Raw genomic sequence first — 17,486 nt, forward strand, 5'->3', positions numbered from 1 at the left:
TGCCAATCTTTCAGAAAGCAGTATTTATATTTGCAAAGTGTGTTCTGAGAAAATATTAGTCAAGTTTTACCTGGCTTATGAAATGCTGTGTAAAGCTTGTCATCATAAGGCATTTAATAGAATCCCAGTGATTAGGAGGCCTCTCTTAATGTGCCAATTGCATTGTGTTTTCAGACTAAGGAAAGGCTGTGGAGCTGGCTGCAATAGCGGTGGAAATATAGAAGATTCAGATGCTGGAGGTGGAGCTTCTTGCACAAGTAACAATGCAACTATCAATGAGTCTCAGAGCAGCATGTCGCAAGGAGGAGGGAATGCAAATACAGGGCAGGCACCTGGAGCAGTACAGCACCCTCCTGTTGCAGCTCATCCCACAGCTCTTCCTGCAGCTCATCCACCAGCTCATCCCTCCACTCTAGGTAATGTTGAAACTCAGCAAAGCTACAGTTTTATGTAATCCTATAGCCAGAACTGGCCTCTCACTTCTTCAGATTTGGCCTAAGTTAAAAGAAAAAAAGCAAACAAAAATGCCTTGACATTGTGTGAATAGCTGCTGGATCCATCTCAAACCACAGTGCTGCTCTCTGTGATGTGAAGCTCCCAAGCAGATTTGAGCAACAAGGGGTATAGTCATGCTGGCAAAATAGATTCAAGAACTTTGTATAACACATCTCTACATATTGGATCTTTTCACTTCTGTCATGTTGTGTGCAAATGCTAAACTTGTCATTTTTAACAAATGTCTTTATTTACACTGATATGGAGAGTCAATTCTGCTGTATTTTGGCTGAATCCTATCCAAAGTCTGTAGTAATCTATAGTTAGGGAGTGATGAATGATAAAACTGAGGAAAAAAGCTTTCCAAACACTGCCTTGGCTCACAAAGAATGTAGAAGTGTGTGTAGTTGAGTGAACTTTGGGTTTTTTGCACAATATAATTAGGTCTGTCATCGGTGGAGAGATAACTACACGTATGTAGCATAGGAATAGCAGTGACACCAGTGCTCACAAACTGCAGTTCCTGGGTTTCTCTTTAAGTGTATTAAATTCTTCTGCTCTTCTTTAAAAACAGCTTTTGCACTAATGTTTTCTGACTTAATCTTTGAACATCCAGTCAAGTATGTGAAGAAAGAATATTTGGTGTTTGGAAACATGGATGCGTACGGGAAACTCAGGTGTTAAGAAACAAATGGCTAATGCAGGAAAAGCAAGGCTGAAGTGTTTTTCAAGCTGCTTGTCTTGCAGGGATTGTGAATTGAACAGAACATCAAATTCAAGATCAAAAAATGAAACCTATTCAAATGCTCTGCTACATGAAATACAACAGATCTTCTGCAGTACAGCTATTTCAGATGTTGTTGATGAGACCCATCAGTTTTGTACCTAAGCTCTAAAACATTTGTGTGTCGGCTGTCTATACGGGTGTGGGAGGCTTGATCAAACTCTCCTGATTCTGTATCTTTTACTTTTAGGCACCAGTCACAGCTCTCACTCTGTGCAGTCCAGCCTTGTCAGACATTCCCCTGCCCGTGCCTCAGTAGCTAGCCATTCATCTTATTGCTACGGCAGTCGTCATTCATCTCTTCGCACATCCACAACGGGCTTTGTGCCTTGTCGGCGCTCTTCCACCAGTCAGATATCCCTTCGTAACCTCCCATCATCCATCCAGTCCCGCCTCTCCATGGTGAACCAAATGGAACCTACTGGCCAGACTGGGGTCAGCGTGCAGCATGGACTGCCCTCTTCTAGCAGCTCCAGCCAAAGCATCCCAGCCTGTAAACAGCATGCCCTTGTGGGCTTTCTAGGGACAGAAGGAGGGAGTAATACAACTGACTCTCAGTCGGGCGGCAATGCAAGCCCTGCAAATCAAATGCAAGCCAAAAAGGATGACGTTATTTACAGAATCCAGGTGAATAGTCCAGCAGAAAAGTTAACCTATGCTTCCATGTGCTTTTGTTAGTGTTACCTTGTGTGTTGTTGGAATTGTTACTTTCAAATATGCATACAGCCTGGAACGTCTCAGTATTGTGCAGTTACGTTTGGAGTGCTAATCTGAGGCAAAGGTTTTCTGGACAGCCAGCCTTCCTGCATGCTTAGACATCCCTGGTTTTTACATTACTTGTATGTTTTGTTGTAGTGCAGCTTTGAGAATGTCAGCTAATCTTGGTTCCAATTCATACTTAGTTTGCCTTTGTTCATTCCAACATGTAAAGCTAAATGGTTCCATTTGCAGGGCAGAAAGCAACCAGCTTTATTATTTTACACCAAGGATATTTTCCACAAAAGTAAGTGTGAGGGGTTAAAAAAAAAAAAAAGCCCAACACAGCAACCAACCAAAAAACTGAACCCAACCAACAAAAAAAATCCCCCTCCAAAAAGCGAAACCAAAAAACAACAAAGCAAACAAAAACAATAAAAGAAAAAGACCAACAACACAAGTAGCCAAAAATCTCCTAATTTGCTCACTTGCATTATGTATTTATTCATTTTCATGTGTATTCATTCTTTAGTTATTGCCATGATCTTGGGTTTCCTGAGCAGCCAATGTTGCACCATTAATGAAGCTAATCATGGCAGCCTTACTGATTTTGTGAAAATCCAGAAATTTGAATTCTTGCTTTTCTAGCTTTTGTTAGCCCTGCATACATGCCTTGGTGGGAAACACCAAGAGGAGCATTTAGGCTAGATCATGACAAATACGATTCCATTGCTGTTACCACCTCATTTTAGAGCAATCTTTAGTAAACTGCATGATAGTGGTAAAAGCAGTTTTTTTTTCAGATCTGTGCTTTGTAACTTTGTTTGCAAGAAACTACTTAATTTCCTTTGTGTAAGGAGAATACAGGCATAGTTGATCTCTGCCCTTGGGTAGTAAATATTATCTGTCCTTAAAGAGGAAGGAGTTTTCTTCTGCCCCTGTGGAAGGTCCAGTTTACTTCAAACCAAGAAGTAGGTCTCAACTAACCATGCTAGTAGACAAGTAGTAAATTCCTCAGGACCATGTTTCCTAAGGTACTCGGTAGGAAGTGATGAGTCAGTTTAACAGCTCATCATCAGTTAACTCTTCCCTGCTGCTGGTCCATGTACTGCTAATGTTTACATTGTGCCAGCAACTCGGACGCTGCCACAAGCCAGTGTAACCGAAAGGGAACCAGAATTGCCATTTCAGACAGCAATGAACTTGCTCACAGAGGGTTTTTTCCTGAGCTTGAGTTTCCAGTGTTGAAGTTGGTCAAAAATACATGTCTGGGGGTTAAAGTCAGTGTTCTGGAAGTATGCAAAAGGTTACTGTTTCTTTTCGATTTTGGCTGAATTAACAGTCAAAACTCAATTCCTACTTATAGTTAATGGATCCCAGTCAAGTACTGGAAGGGATCAACGTGTCAAAAAGGAAAGAGCTGCAGTGGCCAGATGAGGTGATACGGCTAAAAGCTGGAAGAAACAGCTGGAAAGACTGGAGTCCTCAGGAAGGCATGGAAGGCCATGTAAGTTTTGCTTAGAAGTCGACAAGCTAACTTGAACAAAGGCAGTGTCTTGATTCTGTGGCAGTCTGCCCAGATGTCAAAGCCAAACATACCTGAGATCATGTAAGTTAGATCAGCATCTGTCCTGCAAGTCACTGTTGCTGCAAGAGCAGATCCTAATTTGAAGTGAAGAAATATATCTGTAACCAGATTAAAAAATACAGGATGATGATTCAAATGTTGTCAACCACCTCTCCTTCCTTGCCTTCTTCCTAGCTCTTCTCATGAACTCTCAGGCATTGCACTCATTCATCCAGCCTTCATTTTCCTTTTCGTTAACTGTCAATCCTAACTGCCAATACAGAAGGTCAATTTACCAGCAACTCCTTAACTGAATGGTTAACAGTACATGGGCTTGAGTTACTCTGATTAAAATAGGGCCAGGTAAGATTGTCTTTAGATTTATCTTTATTTATAATAGGTATGTGCTAAGTGTTTGAGAAGGACAGTTCTTAAGAAGGTGTCCTGAGATTTCCCTGAAGAAGGAAATCTGCAACTAAAACTCCCGAAAGACTACTCCCTCCATAACTTAACCTTCCAATTTATGTTCTATGTTGGAGGATAAAAATCCAGGTCTATATTTAAGATTTTTTGTTTTTTACCCAAAAAAAGGTGGTGGTGGTTTTTTTTGGTCCTTTGTGTCTGTAAAGATGCTCTTTCAGTGATAAATAGCAAAAGAGGAGAGTCACTGATATTGTCTGCATTGATTCATCAGTCCAACTGCATTTACTTTTGGAATATGTCACTTCTGACACTTTGTAAGACTGTGAGTGCTTACCTCGCTGGAGGTGTTACTCATAAATTGGATTCAGGGTCTGGATTTTGGTGTGTGAAAGCCTGCATCTACATCACTGTGGATGTGCAAAGTTCAGATTAGAAATGGAACTATGCTGATAAAAGTGTCTGCCAAAGCTACCTCAGTGTTACATGTGTGGAAGGAAGTGACCTGTAAATAAATTCCATTCATGAACAATTGTATCATAGCTGACACTCCACTCTGCAGGTAGGAGGCTTACCTTTTAGATAACACCTGGGAGTAGAATGCTGTTGTAAACACTCAGTACTGGATTTAGACATTGTTTTTGGAATTTCTTTGCTGGCTATTGCAGATCAAGACTGTTGTGGAAGTGGGGAATGTAAAAGGCTATTTCAAAATGTGTACTGTTGCCTGGATAACTTTTTCAGTTCAGGAGCATGTTTTGCAAACTGCAACATGCAGACACGTACACTGATGCTACAGAAAGATTAAAACAAGAGGATTTGAAGGTCAGAGGAAGCTACCATTCTGAAAGTTTCTCATCTATTTTTGGTGCAGCACACTGGCAGGGTTTTTGGGTTTTTTTTAGAAGAGCATCTTTTAACTGAAGAAGGAAGAGGGAAAGCACCAGATTATCCTTTGTGTGATTAGTGGAGGATTTAACCTGATGACATTAGTTTCCACTGCCAGCTTCTGTCTGTGGTTAAATTACTCATCGCAGTAAAGCCATTGGTTCTTCAGAAAGTCTTCCTTTTCTGATCTTGCAGCTGCAGTCCTTTCTGCAAACAGACAGAAATGATTCTTGACTGCTAAAATGCTGCTTATCAAGCAGTTTATCAGTGAAAGCCTTATTTGAGTGCTCTCAATATCCAGTTCAGTGCTCAGTTGCTCATAACTTTTCTACTGGATAGGAAAAAAAGGGGGCAGTTTTCCTGACTTTGCTTTTTATTTTGCCGAGTATATGGTACAATTCTATATGATACACAGATATTATAGGGTTTCCTCAAGGAAATGAGATTTTAGCTATTCTCTGTGTATTGTAGTTGTTTTTTTTCCCCAGGACTTCAAGGTGAAGGTGTACTCTGCATTATCTCTCAGCGATACCTGACACTGGCACGTGCAAGAAGCCCTTTCTTTCCTCAAGAGATTCTTATCACTGCTTGACTGTCTAGTGGCATAGCTTTCCATGTTATCAATCATTTTGTGGGCATCAAATAAATGCCAATCATGATAGCAATGGCAAAACTGAGTGTTGGGGAATGGTTCCAGTGAGTTAGAATCTATGTACTACTCTTCCATATACACAGTTTTTAAGGAGCAATGATACAGATCCCTTTGGAGTCATCTCTTAGCTATCTGAAGGGCACTAGTTCTAAGTTGGACAAAGATGTAGTACTTAAATTTTCTGAGAGATGATTCATGTGTCCAGGGATAAAATATTCCTGGCTTCATACATATACAGCAGTGTAAAAAGTTTGTTTGCACAGGCTTTTAAGTCAGACTTGAGCACGCCTCTTACATACTGTGCTGTTCCACCAAAGACAAAAGAACCCTAAAGATGCCATGCTTCCCTGGCTTAAATGAATGCAGTGGAGGTCTCGTGCAATGGACAAAGCTGAATCTCCTTCACCCAAGTGTTAGAGGAATTAACAACTGGATATTGTGAGGATTAAGGAGATCTGTTGGATTTTATTTTAGGGACATGTAGATTACTTGTGGGTTTCTGTCCTTATTTCCCCATCTGTATAGTCAGATTTCTTGGAAACTCTGGTGTCCCGGGTTTTGTGTAAATGAGATTTTATTTGGTTTTTACCGTACTTTGTCTTGAAATTAGGGTTCTTTTCCTCTAAGTAGCAAATCTGTGATAATTCTGTTTCTGTGGAACTGGCAATGCTTAAAACCATGTTAGAGGAGCATCCTTGTAGTTCTGCTCAGGTACCCAGAAGTTGAGTATATTTTTATGGAGATAGCTAGGCAGAGACATACAAGGTCATACAAGGGGCCTGTGTGGAAAAGGGACCTTTTGATGGCCAATATAGTTGGGATCCTTGGAAGCAGCAGATCAAAGTACCTTCCAAGGAAGCAGGGGACAGTAGTTTGTGGAACTTCATGAAACCTTTCCTCTTTGTAATATTTTTTTCATTTTCAATTATCTTTAAATTATTTAAAATATCAGCCTGGAATTCACAGTAAGGAACAAAACTAGGGTAAGGGATTTGACTTAGAAGGAACAGTAGTTTACACCTAACTCCTGAATAAACTACAGTTCTGTGCTATTATGTGCTGTATAACACAGGGATTTTAAAGCTACTACAGCTGGAACATCAAAATTATCCCAAATCCACTTGTGGACTTTTTTGAGTTGTTATTCACTATGCATTAACTGTTTTGTTCTGATTCAGGCTGAGTCATTTGTTCCTGCTGAAACTCAAATCAGAGTTCTCAAGTAAGCTGCAGGTCTGCAGGAAAAAGGCAATGAATAGCTTATTTGTAGGTATGTTGTCACTTCAACATGAGTGGCTAAGTCAGTGTAGCACTATTACTCCCTTTTTGAATTATGAGCCACAGCTCTCCCAATAAAACTCTTTTATTATACTATTATTTTTTTTTCTCTTCCCAGGTGATTCACCGCTGGGTGCCTTGCAGCAGAGATCCAAGTAGTCGGTCCCATATAGACAAAACCATCCTGCTGGTTCAAATTGAAGATAAATATGTTGCTGTTGTTGAAACTGGAGTCCTTGAACTCGGGGCTGAGGTGTAAAATCTCTTTGAGACTGAGACTTCCCTTTCTCCAGTGGCTCAGAAGAGAGAAGGGTCCAGAAGCAGCAGCTCCCAGGACACGAACCTTCAGTCCCGTTGTAGGAAAGGACTTGAAACACAGATTTGTCTAAGTCCCTTTTCCCAAATAAACAAGTGTAAGAAATTTTTTTTCAGTTGTTAGCTGCTGAAGAAACATTTGCATGAAGGATAGATTTGTTGAGACATATCTTTTTGTTTATAAATTTTGTTTATGCATTGCGTAATGCTTTAAATCAACAAACTTTTCAGTTCTAAGATCAGAGCACCTCATATTTTTCTAATTGTTTTGCCAAAAATAGTCATGTCTTGTCACAGAGTGTGTGGAATTCATCCACCTTATTTTAAAGAAATTGACTACAAACCTTCAGTTTGGTGAAACAGTGTAAGGGTTTTTCAGGTGTGGCAAGAAGAGACTGAACAGATGTATAGATTCTTATTCCTTGTGAGCTAAACATTAATGAGAACTGCACTAATTTTTTTACAGCAATGCACTAAAAACAACCCTGAGATTGCTGAGAACATTTATTTATATATATAAATATAAGTATATAAAATACCATTATTTAAATTGCCTTTGGGATTAATCCCCTCCCTCTCCATATACATGTTGATGGTAAGGGCTGTGCCATGGGTTTGGTTCTATGTTCTGTATTTCGTACAAGTGCATTTGCTGCATCCTCTTCACAATAAATGGTGAAATAACAAATATCTAGAAAAGCACCTGAGTATCCCTGTACTGCATCAGACTGTATTGTGGTGGCAGTGGTACCTCAAATCTGTACAACATGTCTAGCTTTAAAGTGGACTCTGCAGTATACTACCTTTCATCTGTCCTCCCTTTGCTAGCCACGGCTACTTTGCTTCTTTACACCCAGAGCTGCTTACATTGTTCCATTCGCTCTTCTCTGGCAGAGACGCTTGTTTGAGTTTTGTAGGGGGAGGTGCAGGTCTGTGAATACTTCATGGATGCTTGAAGGTATTTTTGATACCATCCAATCTAAAAAGAAACAGCAACAATAAACCCCCCTGAAACAAAACTACGAAAAACTTGACTTCAACTTTTGAAGAGCTTTTATAGAAGGCACAGCCCTAAACTTGTATCACTTTTACCACCTTGCCTTTTCTTTCCCTTTAGTCTTCATTCTTTTCTATTACTTGAATTTTATTTTCTGTGATTATATATTCTATGTAAGTGTAATTTGAGTATTTATGACTGTGAAGTTGAATTATTCATGTGTTACATATCCTAGGTTTAATTGTATTTTTTTTAAAGTGTGTATTCAGGGAAACAAGTAACTCAACTATCATGGGAGTGTGAGAGGGAAACTGGTTTGTTCTTGACTTGCCTTTCCTATGACTCACTCTCGTAACCCATAAGAAAAAAAACAAATGTACCTGTTGTGATTGTTTCCTGTTTCTGACCTGTAATGACCTAGGACTTTGGGGGGAAACTGCACACAGTCCTAGCTTTTGAGAGCAGCCATCTTCTTCCCAGTCACCTTCGCTTCTTTCTACATAATGAAACCAGAAGAGACTTCTGATGTACCACAAAGGTCATTGTAATTATCTCTCTGACACTGGAAAAAAAATGTGTTCGTTATATATCTAATGCAAGAGTGAAATTACATGGGATGGAAAACAAATGAGGAAGAAACAGCTACCTAAGAGGTATTGGTATTCCAACTCTAGTCACTGTATGCCATCTAGTCATGAAAAGGGTAAGTCTGTGTGCCTGGTCACTAATCAATTCTAGATACTATTCACAGCAAATTCTACTGGCATCTTGGGTACATCATATACTATGCAAGCCTGTACTCAAAGTACTGTGCATGTTACGGTTGCATTTTACTATTTGGTTCATGCATCTGCAGTCCCATTCACCTTTAATATAAATGCACAGTTCTGGATCTGCCACCAGTGACATAATTTTGCTGTTCCCCATAGTTTATCAGATGTGCACATTGCAGTGTAGTCGAATTCATCTCCTGCATACCTGAAAATGTAGTACAGCAGATGGATGAACCTTCTTCAACAGTCTGGTAACATCACTGTCATGAACGAAACAAATGTGTAAGTTTCGAATTGAGGGTGGTTTAGTGAAGGTTTTAATTGTGTCTTTCCCTGCAGGTAACTGCAGGGTTTCCTGTGTTGCTGGAAATACTGCTTCATTTTAGAAAAAGGAATTTGTTTGAAAATAGGCCTGACTTGATAGTAGCAGTACAAGGTTGTGGGTTTTTTTCTCTTGTACTGCCTTGAGGTAAAAAAAATCACTTGAAACCAAAATACAGTGCACAGGTTTCTCAAAACCTGGACTGAAGCAACTTTCAATGTGTTAACCATGGCTCTGAACAATCTCACTCTCTTCAGGGCAAGATCATGACACTGTACATTGCTGGTAATAGGCAGGATAGAAATTAATAGCTCATTAACCAATATCCTAGAAAATAAGTCACTGCCTGGAATTAGAGCAGCAGAGAACAGATGGGGAAGAAGAAAGGGGTTTTTCTTTTAGAAGAGGTAAAGAGAATTGATGGATCTTTCTTTCTTTTTTTTTTTTTTTTTTTTTTGAGTATCTTAGGGCTTTTGCTGTGTGGCCTTCAGGAGGTGGATTTCAATGTGGCCAGTTAGCAAGTTAATACCTTATTTCAGATACTCAGCAAACACTCGTTGAGAAGCTAATCACGTGGTGCTTATCTGTTCCAGATCTGCTCAACAGAAGCCACTTCAGTTGAAATTTTCACACTTCCACAAGGCTTTGAAAAAGTAGCTTTTTAAAAACACTCTTCTTGCATTTGGAGCTCTTAAGACTTAAAGATGATCTTAGACTTAAAGATGATGTTATGTTGGCTTGTGCAAAATTTGTCTTGGTTTCCACTCTGCAAGTGACAAAATAGTTTGTTTTCATCTGACTCCTCACAGGATTGATCTGTCCATGGAATCCTCTTTTCCAGATGGCGATCATTTCATCTTTTCTTTGGCCTTTGTGTTGATGTATAATACTTTCCTCCTGTTGTGAGTATGGAAAAGATGGGTGTTTACAACTGAGTCATGTCAGTCCAGATTCAGCAGAATTAATTGGTTTGTATCTCTTTAAAGCTTTCATGAAAACCTGTTGCAGATGAGTGCTGTAACTCTCTCCACTTGCATTGTGTAGGATTCTCTTGCCATAAAAACACTGCAGTTGAATCACAGTGCTTTAGCTTCCAGGTATTTCCCAATCTGTTTCACTCTGATTTCTTTGTAGGTGGTATCTCTGTGTACATGCATATGGATGCAACTGCTCCCTAAAGCAAATACTCAGTTACAGAAGAGTGCTTGAAAAACTCACTAATCATATTGTTTATTAGTAAAAATGGTTGCTAATTAATTATTTTTTAAAAAAACCTTCCCATTTTACCTCCCTGTGAAATCTTTTAAAATGTTCCAATTAAAACAAACAAAACCCTGAGACATGTACGGGACACCAGTGATGACGACGAGACTTCTGTGCCACTTGCACTGTGTGGTACTTGTGATGAGTTCTCTCTCATGAGAGAGAGATGATTTCAGAGTTAGAAGGACAGCAGGGGGAAAGGTGGTGATGGTTAATATTTAAGGTCAGTGGAATGGTCCTACAGCCACTTCTTCTGGGACATTTGGCACATTTCTGAGCAGCAATCTCTGTTTTCTGGTCAGCTGTGTAGTTATCGCTGTGGATTCTCTACCTGTGTTTGCAGCCCTGTGGAATTGAAGAAGTCTGAGAAGCCTGGATGACTGGTGAGGATGAAGATGGAAGACTTGTGGCATGGGTCCTTGCTCTTGGCTGTTGGGCAACTAGCCAGAGGGCTTGGTCTGGATTGGGGTGTGGGGGGCAAGGAGGAAGGAAAGAGAACCCTTTCAGTTGGCTTCAACTTCAAATTGTTTCTCTGACAATGCACACACCACCATACAACCTAGAAGTGTAGATAAAAAGACTGCTTTAAAGATCTTTCTCAGTTAGAGAGCTCTCCATTCGCAAAATGGAGCAGGATAGATTGCATTTCTTACCATTAACGATAATACTATTCAAATATTACTCAACTTCTATTGGATTTGCAGTTTCACCACCACAGGTTTTATGTACTTAATTTTATTAAGGGATTTTATACCTATTATATAGGCATCTATTCTTTCCTTGTCTGGCTTCCTATTTGATAATCTAATGCAGTACATTAAGTGGCGCTGGACTCTTTCAGAAAATTATACTGGTGATTACTGGTGCCTTAGTAAAAAAGTGGGTGCATAACACCGTGGTGGAAAAGTAAAGCATGTGGCTCGTTTCACCCCAGCATGATATATTTCCAAAAAGGTGATTAAGATGGCTGCTCCAAAAGATTTCTGGGAGTGTATGTGCATCACTTGGTCACAGACATCCAAACATGAGCAATTTTAGGACTTCTGAGCTGTACAGTTTGAGTAGATAATCCCAGTACACCTAGTCCACACCTGAAAGACAGCAGTTAAATAGCTGGTTATGTTAACTTGTTACACAGACGCCCCCAAAAGCTTGACAATAAGCTGCTGGTTAGGAAATGGAGGGAGAGGGGAGTAAAGCATAAATGAGAGGATGGCTTTGGTTTTTAATGGACAATGAAAATACATATTGCCTCTACCAGCAAATGAATACCTTGCCAGGGATAGGGATATATGTACCTGCGTGTCTGTGAGCGTGTATGTGTCTGCGTGTGTTACTGGAAACAGCCTGTAAATATTGTAGCTGTTGAAAATGGAAAAGGCAGAGAGTTTTCTTTTGCAACATGTTGCATCACAAGGACAGTATTGACAGTGGAGAAACACTGAGAAATAAAAAACCCTTTTTTTTCACTTGTCGTCATTTATTGCACTATTATGTTTTCTTTAAAATGCCTCACTAATCCTAAGCCCTTCTAAAAATGTACTTAAATCGCCCTTCAACAAAAGACTTTCTTATTTTGAAATTTTCTCCTATGTAGCTGTGGTAGTAGAAAGGAAAACCTCAACTATTCCTACTTTACTGCCAGTGTCATACCAATTTCCTTGATTAGGCATCAATACTAGTGTGCTCTTTAATATCTTTATTGATGACCTGGATGAGGGCATTGAGTCCATCATCAGTAAATTTGCAGATGACACCAAGCTGGGGGCGGGAGTTGATCTGCTGGAGGGTAGAGAGGCTTTGCAGAGGGACCTTGACAGGCTGAACAGATGGGCAGAGTCCAATGGCATGAGATTTAACACATCCAAGTGCCGGCTTCTGCACATTGGCCACAACAACCCTATGCAGTGCTACAGGCTGGAGTCAGAGTGGATGGAGAGTGGCCAGGCAGAGAGGGACCTGGGGGTGCTGGTCAATGGTAGGCTGAACATGAGCCTGCAGTGTGCCCAGGCAGTCGAGGGCCAATGGCATCCTGGCCTGCATCAGGAAGAGTGTGGCCAGCAGGAGCAGGGAGGTCATTCTGCCCCTGTACACTGCACTGGTTAGGCCATACCTTGAGTCCTGTGTCCAGTTCTGGGCCCCTCAGTTTAGGAAAGATGTTGAGTTGCTGGAATGTGTCCAGAGAAGGGCAATGAATTTGGTGAGGGGCTTGGAACACAAGCCCTGTGAGGAGAGACTGAGGGAGCTGGGGTTGCTTAGCCTGGAGAAGAGGAGGCTCAGGGGAGACCTTATTGCTCTCTACAACTACCTGAAGGGAGGTTGTAGCCAGGAGGGGGTTGGTGTCTTCTCCCAGGCAAGCAGCACCGGAACAAGAGGACACAGTCTCAAGCTGCGTCAGGGGAGGTTTAGGCTGGAGGTTAGGAAAAAATTCTTCACAGAAAAAGTGATTTGCCATTGGAATGGGCTGCCCAGGGAGGTGGTGGAGTCACCATCATTAGCGGTGTTCAGGAGGAGACTTGATAGGGTGCTTGGTGCCATGGTTTAGTTGATTAGGTGGTGCTGGATGATGTGTTGGACGTGATGATCTTGAAGGTCTCTTCCAACCTGGTTTATTCTACTCTGTTCTATCTAACGAACACTGATAATCTGCTACCTTCTCTTCTACACTTAATGTTTTTCTCTTGTCTGTTGCACCCTTTTCTGTATTTATCATAGACTTCTCTCTGGCTTGGTTGGGGTTTTTTGTCTTGTTTTGTTTTTACCCCCAAAGCAGTACTGTATGGTCTTTATGTAATTTTCCATTCTTCACCTTTCCCTGGGAAATATCTTACCTAGTGTGGTTTATTCAGGGCTTTGTAACTTTCTGCTGCCCTTGATCTGATAGCTGAGTGTGGCATTGTGTAAAGTCTTGATGAATGCTACACTTAGATGAAGCATTTGTTGATCCAGAGGTACTAATTTAAACACTGAGCTGCTGTCTGTACACTGCCTCAGGTTTCTTCACACTAGCACAGAGAAATAGAACATTGTGTCTCTGAGTTACAAGTAAATTTTTCCCGTGTAAGAATGATGGAGATTGATCAGTGCTGGGTGTTTCAAATTAAAGATTGGATGTTTCCTTGCTTTTTAAATTGAAACAAAACATTATCCATGCCCTGGAACTTGCTACCGTTTGCCTGTACAAGACCTGATGACAACCAGCAGCTGCATCTGGTCTTGATTTATGAATGAAAGAGCATGCTACATACATAGAAAGTGCTCTTTAGGGAAAAACTAGGCCTTTCTTATGAAAGCTGGTGAGTCTCATTGAGATGCCTTTTGACAAAAAAGGCTTTGGTTGGTGTTTTTTATGGTGGGTGGGTTTGGATTTGTGTTGTGTTGTTTTTAATCAAAAGATGACATGACCAGCACTTTCAGCATGATGTAGAGCTGGCAAAGAAGACGCTGTAACTACTATGCTGTAGTCCCCTGCTTCTTGCTGTTGGTGTCAGCCTCAGGTCTGTAACTGGTAAGAATGGGGGAACTTGGAGCCCCAGTTAGTGGTTGGAGTGCATATACTGGTTTTGTTTCGCCTGAGGGGAAACTAATTCACATGCTCCAAGATTGCATATCCATTTGAGTCCATGTCTGGGAACACTGCCTTTGCTTCAAAAGTCTAGGTAGTCTGTGGATGTATCTTAATCACATGGCTTTCTTGGAATATCAAAGATGATCTTGCATTGGTTTTTAATCATATTTAAAAAAAAAAGTCTAGAAAGATGGCAGTTGGGTTCCAGCAGACCATTGCCAGTCTTATTTTTGCACATTTGTTAAGAGTTTTCCCTTTCGGTTGGATCATCTTCAATGTTTTTTTTTCCCTCTCATCAGAAAGTGATTTGGAGGGGTTTTTCCTAGACACTGGTGCAGAACACCTTGTCACAGCAGTGATGACAGCATATAGCACTGGTGCTGCAGCATACCAGGAGTTACTCAAACAAGCTCATGTGGTTAAACTGTTTGTGGGGGAGGCTTGCTTGAAATTTTTCCTGGCAGTTCAGCCTTCTGGACCTTGCTCCATGAAGAAAAAGAGCACCATGTCACGCTGTGACTGTGAATGAGAGATGCTCTAGTTGGGCAGGCCCCCTTTTCTGCCTTCGTACTTCAGTAACTGGGAAAGCAGGTTCTTAAACTGCAGAAGGTCCCTAAGAAAGGGGTTCGGGGAGGCTCGGTGTCGCTCCGAGGCAGCGGCTGAACCACAGGAGGGGCCCCTGCCACAGGCGGCCGCCAGGGGGCACCAGGAGCCCGCCTAGGGCCGCTCCCTGGCCGTGAGGGGGCGCGAGGGCCCCGCCTCAGTCCCGTCCCCCTGCCTCCAACGGGGCGATGAGCGGCGGGCTCGGGGCTGCCGTTGTGGTGTCCGCCAGCCCCAGGCCTTCCAAGCATGTTCCAGGGCGAAACAATGCCTGTGATTGCAGAGCGACGGTGTTTAAGCTCCCACCTGGCTTTCTGCTTACTCCTCTCTTCTAGCCCGCCTGTGCGGCTTGATGGTTTCCAGTGATGCCAGGCTAATGCCTCTCCTCTCTAAGCGCCCAGATGTTTCCGCTAAGCTAAGCGGCAAAGCTGAGGGCAGCGCTCATGCAATGGGTTAGCACTGAGCTGCCCTGTTAATCCCATGTGGAGAGGGTGCTGCAGTCCGAATTTGTCAGGGAACCGATCCTGCTGTGAAAAATGCAACCCTTCCCCCCCGCCTCCAGGCGGGAATGCTGCCCCAGCCCCAGCCGCCCTGCACCAGCACCTGCCGGGGCGTGAGCGGCAAGGAGGAGCAGAGGGCAGAGCAACAGTTCCTCCAGAGGGCTGAGGCTGAACAGTTCGTCGAGGGATCCTGCAGCCTGAAATAAGGTACTGGGAACCTTGCTGGGCCACCATGTATTAATATTGGTGAGCCTCCCACATTTGCCAATGAAAACTGCTGAGAAAGTCCATGAATGTGGGAGCCGAGTAGCCTATATCCCCATAGCAGCCCGGGCAGCATTGCCTGCTGCTTCACACAGGGAGTGTCGCTGCCTTCCACCCCGTATTCCTCAGATGCAGAGGCATAAAGGCAGCTGGGTCCACTCCAGAGCTGCGCTGGTCAGGCACAGTAAGAGCGGTTCAGTGTCTGCCTGACTACTGACCCAGCCCTGGGGAGAGCTTAGAGTGGTTTTCTTAAGAGTCCTTAGTCCTCATCAGCTGTGCCAGCTGCATTTGTTTCAGCCTGTGTCCTTCCCTCCACAGACCAAAGCAGGGATGAATCGTTTTGATTGTTGTTTTAGGCTTTCTTGGCATTGTTTTGTAACATTCATTCATGTGTCAAAAGGAAGACACCCAATCAGCCTATAATTTTCTTTGACTGTCAGCTATTCTATGGCCAGAGAATCATGGAATTGTTAGGGCTGGAAGGGACCTCAAGGACCATCTCTTTCCAACCCCTCTGCCATGGGCCGGGACCCCTCAGACTAGATTAGGTTGCTCAAAGCCACATCCAGCCTGGTTTTAAAAGCCTCCACAAATGGGGCTTCGACCACCTCCCTGGGCAACCTGTTCCAGTGTCCCACCACCCACACAGTGAAGAACTTCTTCCTAACATCCAATCTAAATCTACCCATTTCTATTTTTTTTTCCTATTCTTCCTAGTTCTATCATCAACTGACACCCCAAAAAGTCCCTCACCAGCTTTCTTGTAGACCCCTTTAAAATCAGGTCACCTCGGAGCCTTCTCTTCTCCAGACCAAACAGCCCCAACTCTCTGTCTGTCTCTATAGCAGAGGAGCTCCAGCCCTCTAATCATCCTTATGGCCCTTCTCTGGACACACTCCAGCATGTCCAGATCCTTTCTGTAATAGGGACTCCAGAACTGGATGCAGTACTCCAGGTGGGGTCTCACCAGAGTGGAGTATAGGGGAAATCAAGTAGGAGAAGAAGAACAAACAGCAAGAAAAAGGAAGTTTAGGCTGGAAGTTAGGAAGAAGTTCTTCACCAAAAGAGTGATTGGCCATTGGAATGGGCTGCCCAGGGAGGTGGTGGAGGTGCTGTCCCTGGATGAGGCAATCAGTGCCATGGTGTAGCTGATTAGATGGTGTTGGGTGATAGGTTGGCCTTGATGATCTCAAAGATCTTTTCCAACCTGGTTAATTCTGTGATTATGTGAAATATATTGGAGAAAGAACACATGGTGGGGGGGAGGGGGGAGTAGGAACAGACCGCCTTAATCTTTTTTGGAAGAGATGAAATGGGCAGCTCTAATATAAATTTCTTGGTATTTTTCCAGTAATCCCACTGTGTTTAAGTGAAGCAGAGGTGAACTGCTAAAAAGTGCAAATTCATGTTGAATGCAATTCTGACTTGGCAAACATCACTCTTAAAAACTACTGAGGCCACTTTCTTCACTGCGATGTTTAGTAGAGTTCATGGTGCATTATCATTTTCATACAAAATTGCATATTCAGCCTTGGTTTAAGAGCACTGTGTCCCTGCTCCTCTGCAATGCCAGGTATGAAAAGGTTGCTTTTCCACATGTGGTTTTTGAAAATGCATGACTAACTTCTCCAACCTAAACACATATCTGTACTGCAGTTGCTTGAAACGTAGGCTGGTGAGGGTTTGAGTGGCTGCTGCTGTTTGTTCACACCTCACACCCCTCCTGCTGCTTAGCAGGCCTCAAGATGGCTTGAAGAGGCATACCATTTACCTGCTGGGAGTTCAATAGCTCCTTCACTCCTGCTGTGGAAAGAAATCCTTGAGGCTTGTGCCTTACTGGATCTCCTGCAACCCTACATGCTCCCTCCAATGTGGATGCCAGAAAATGCAGGCAGGAGATTTGTTGCTGTCTTTGTAGAAAACAATTTCCTGCTTTGTTGGTGGAGCATGTTTTACATGTCTCAATAGTGGCTGCTGGGAATGGAGAGCCTGTAGCCATGTCCCCCAGGACAAGAACCGTTTCAGCCCTCTTCTCTTTTGAATACAGAGGCTTCAGAGGTTTGGAGCACATTGGCTCCCCCTCTCCTACATTGTGAATGCTGCA

At 42.5% G+C, this 17,486-nt stretch overlaps 1 protein-coding gene across 7 annotated transcripts in view; it reads left to right on the forward strand.

Moving 5' to 3' along the window:
- PCNX1 (pecanex 1) overlaps nucleotides 1-11,919 on the forward strand; it is an 89,042-nt gene extending 77,123 nt beyond the window's left edge. For all 7 annotated transcript variants that reach the window (XM_068162139.1, XM_068162133.1, XM_068162135.1 and 4 more), the window contains 4 exons: nucleotides 175-416; nucleotides 1,470-1,906; nucleotides 3,342-3,482; nucleotides 6,899-11,919. In XM_068162139.1, coding sequence (XP_068018240.1) covers nucleotides 175-416; nucleotides 1,470-1,906; nucleotides 3,342-3,482; nucleotides 6,899-7,039 — 961 coding nt within the window. In that variant the 3' untranslated portion in view covers nucleotides 7,040-11,919. The remainder of the gene's footprint in view (nucleotides 1-174; nucleotides 417-1,469; nucleotides 1,907-3,341; nucleotides 3,483-6,898) is intronic.
- The last annotated feature ends 5,567 nt before the right edge of the window (nucleotides 11,920-17,486 follow it).

This window comes from Melanerpes formicivorus, unplaced genomic scaffold, assembly GCF_026170545.1.
Source record: "Melanerpes formicivorus ecotype bairdi unplaced genomic scaffold, bMelFor1.0.p_v2 SCAF_62, whole genome shotgun sequence".
Classification (NCBI taxonomy): domain Eukaryota; kingdom Metazoa; phylum Chordata; class Aves; order Piciformes; family Picidae; genus Melanerpes; species Melanerpes formicivorus.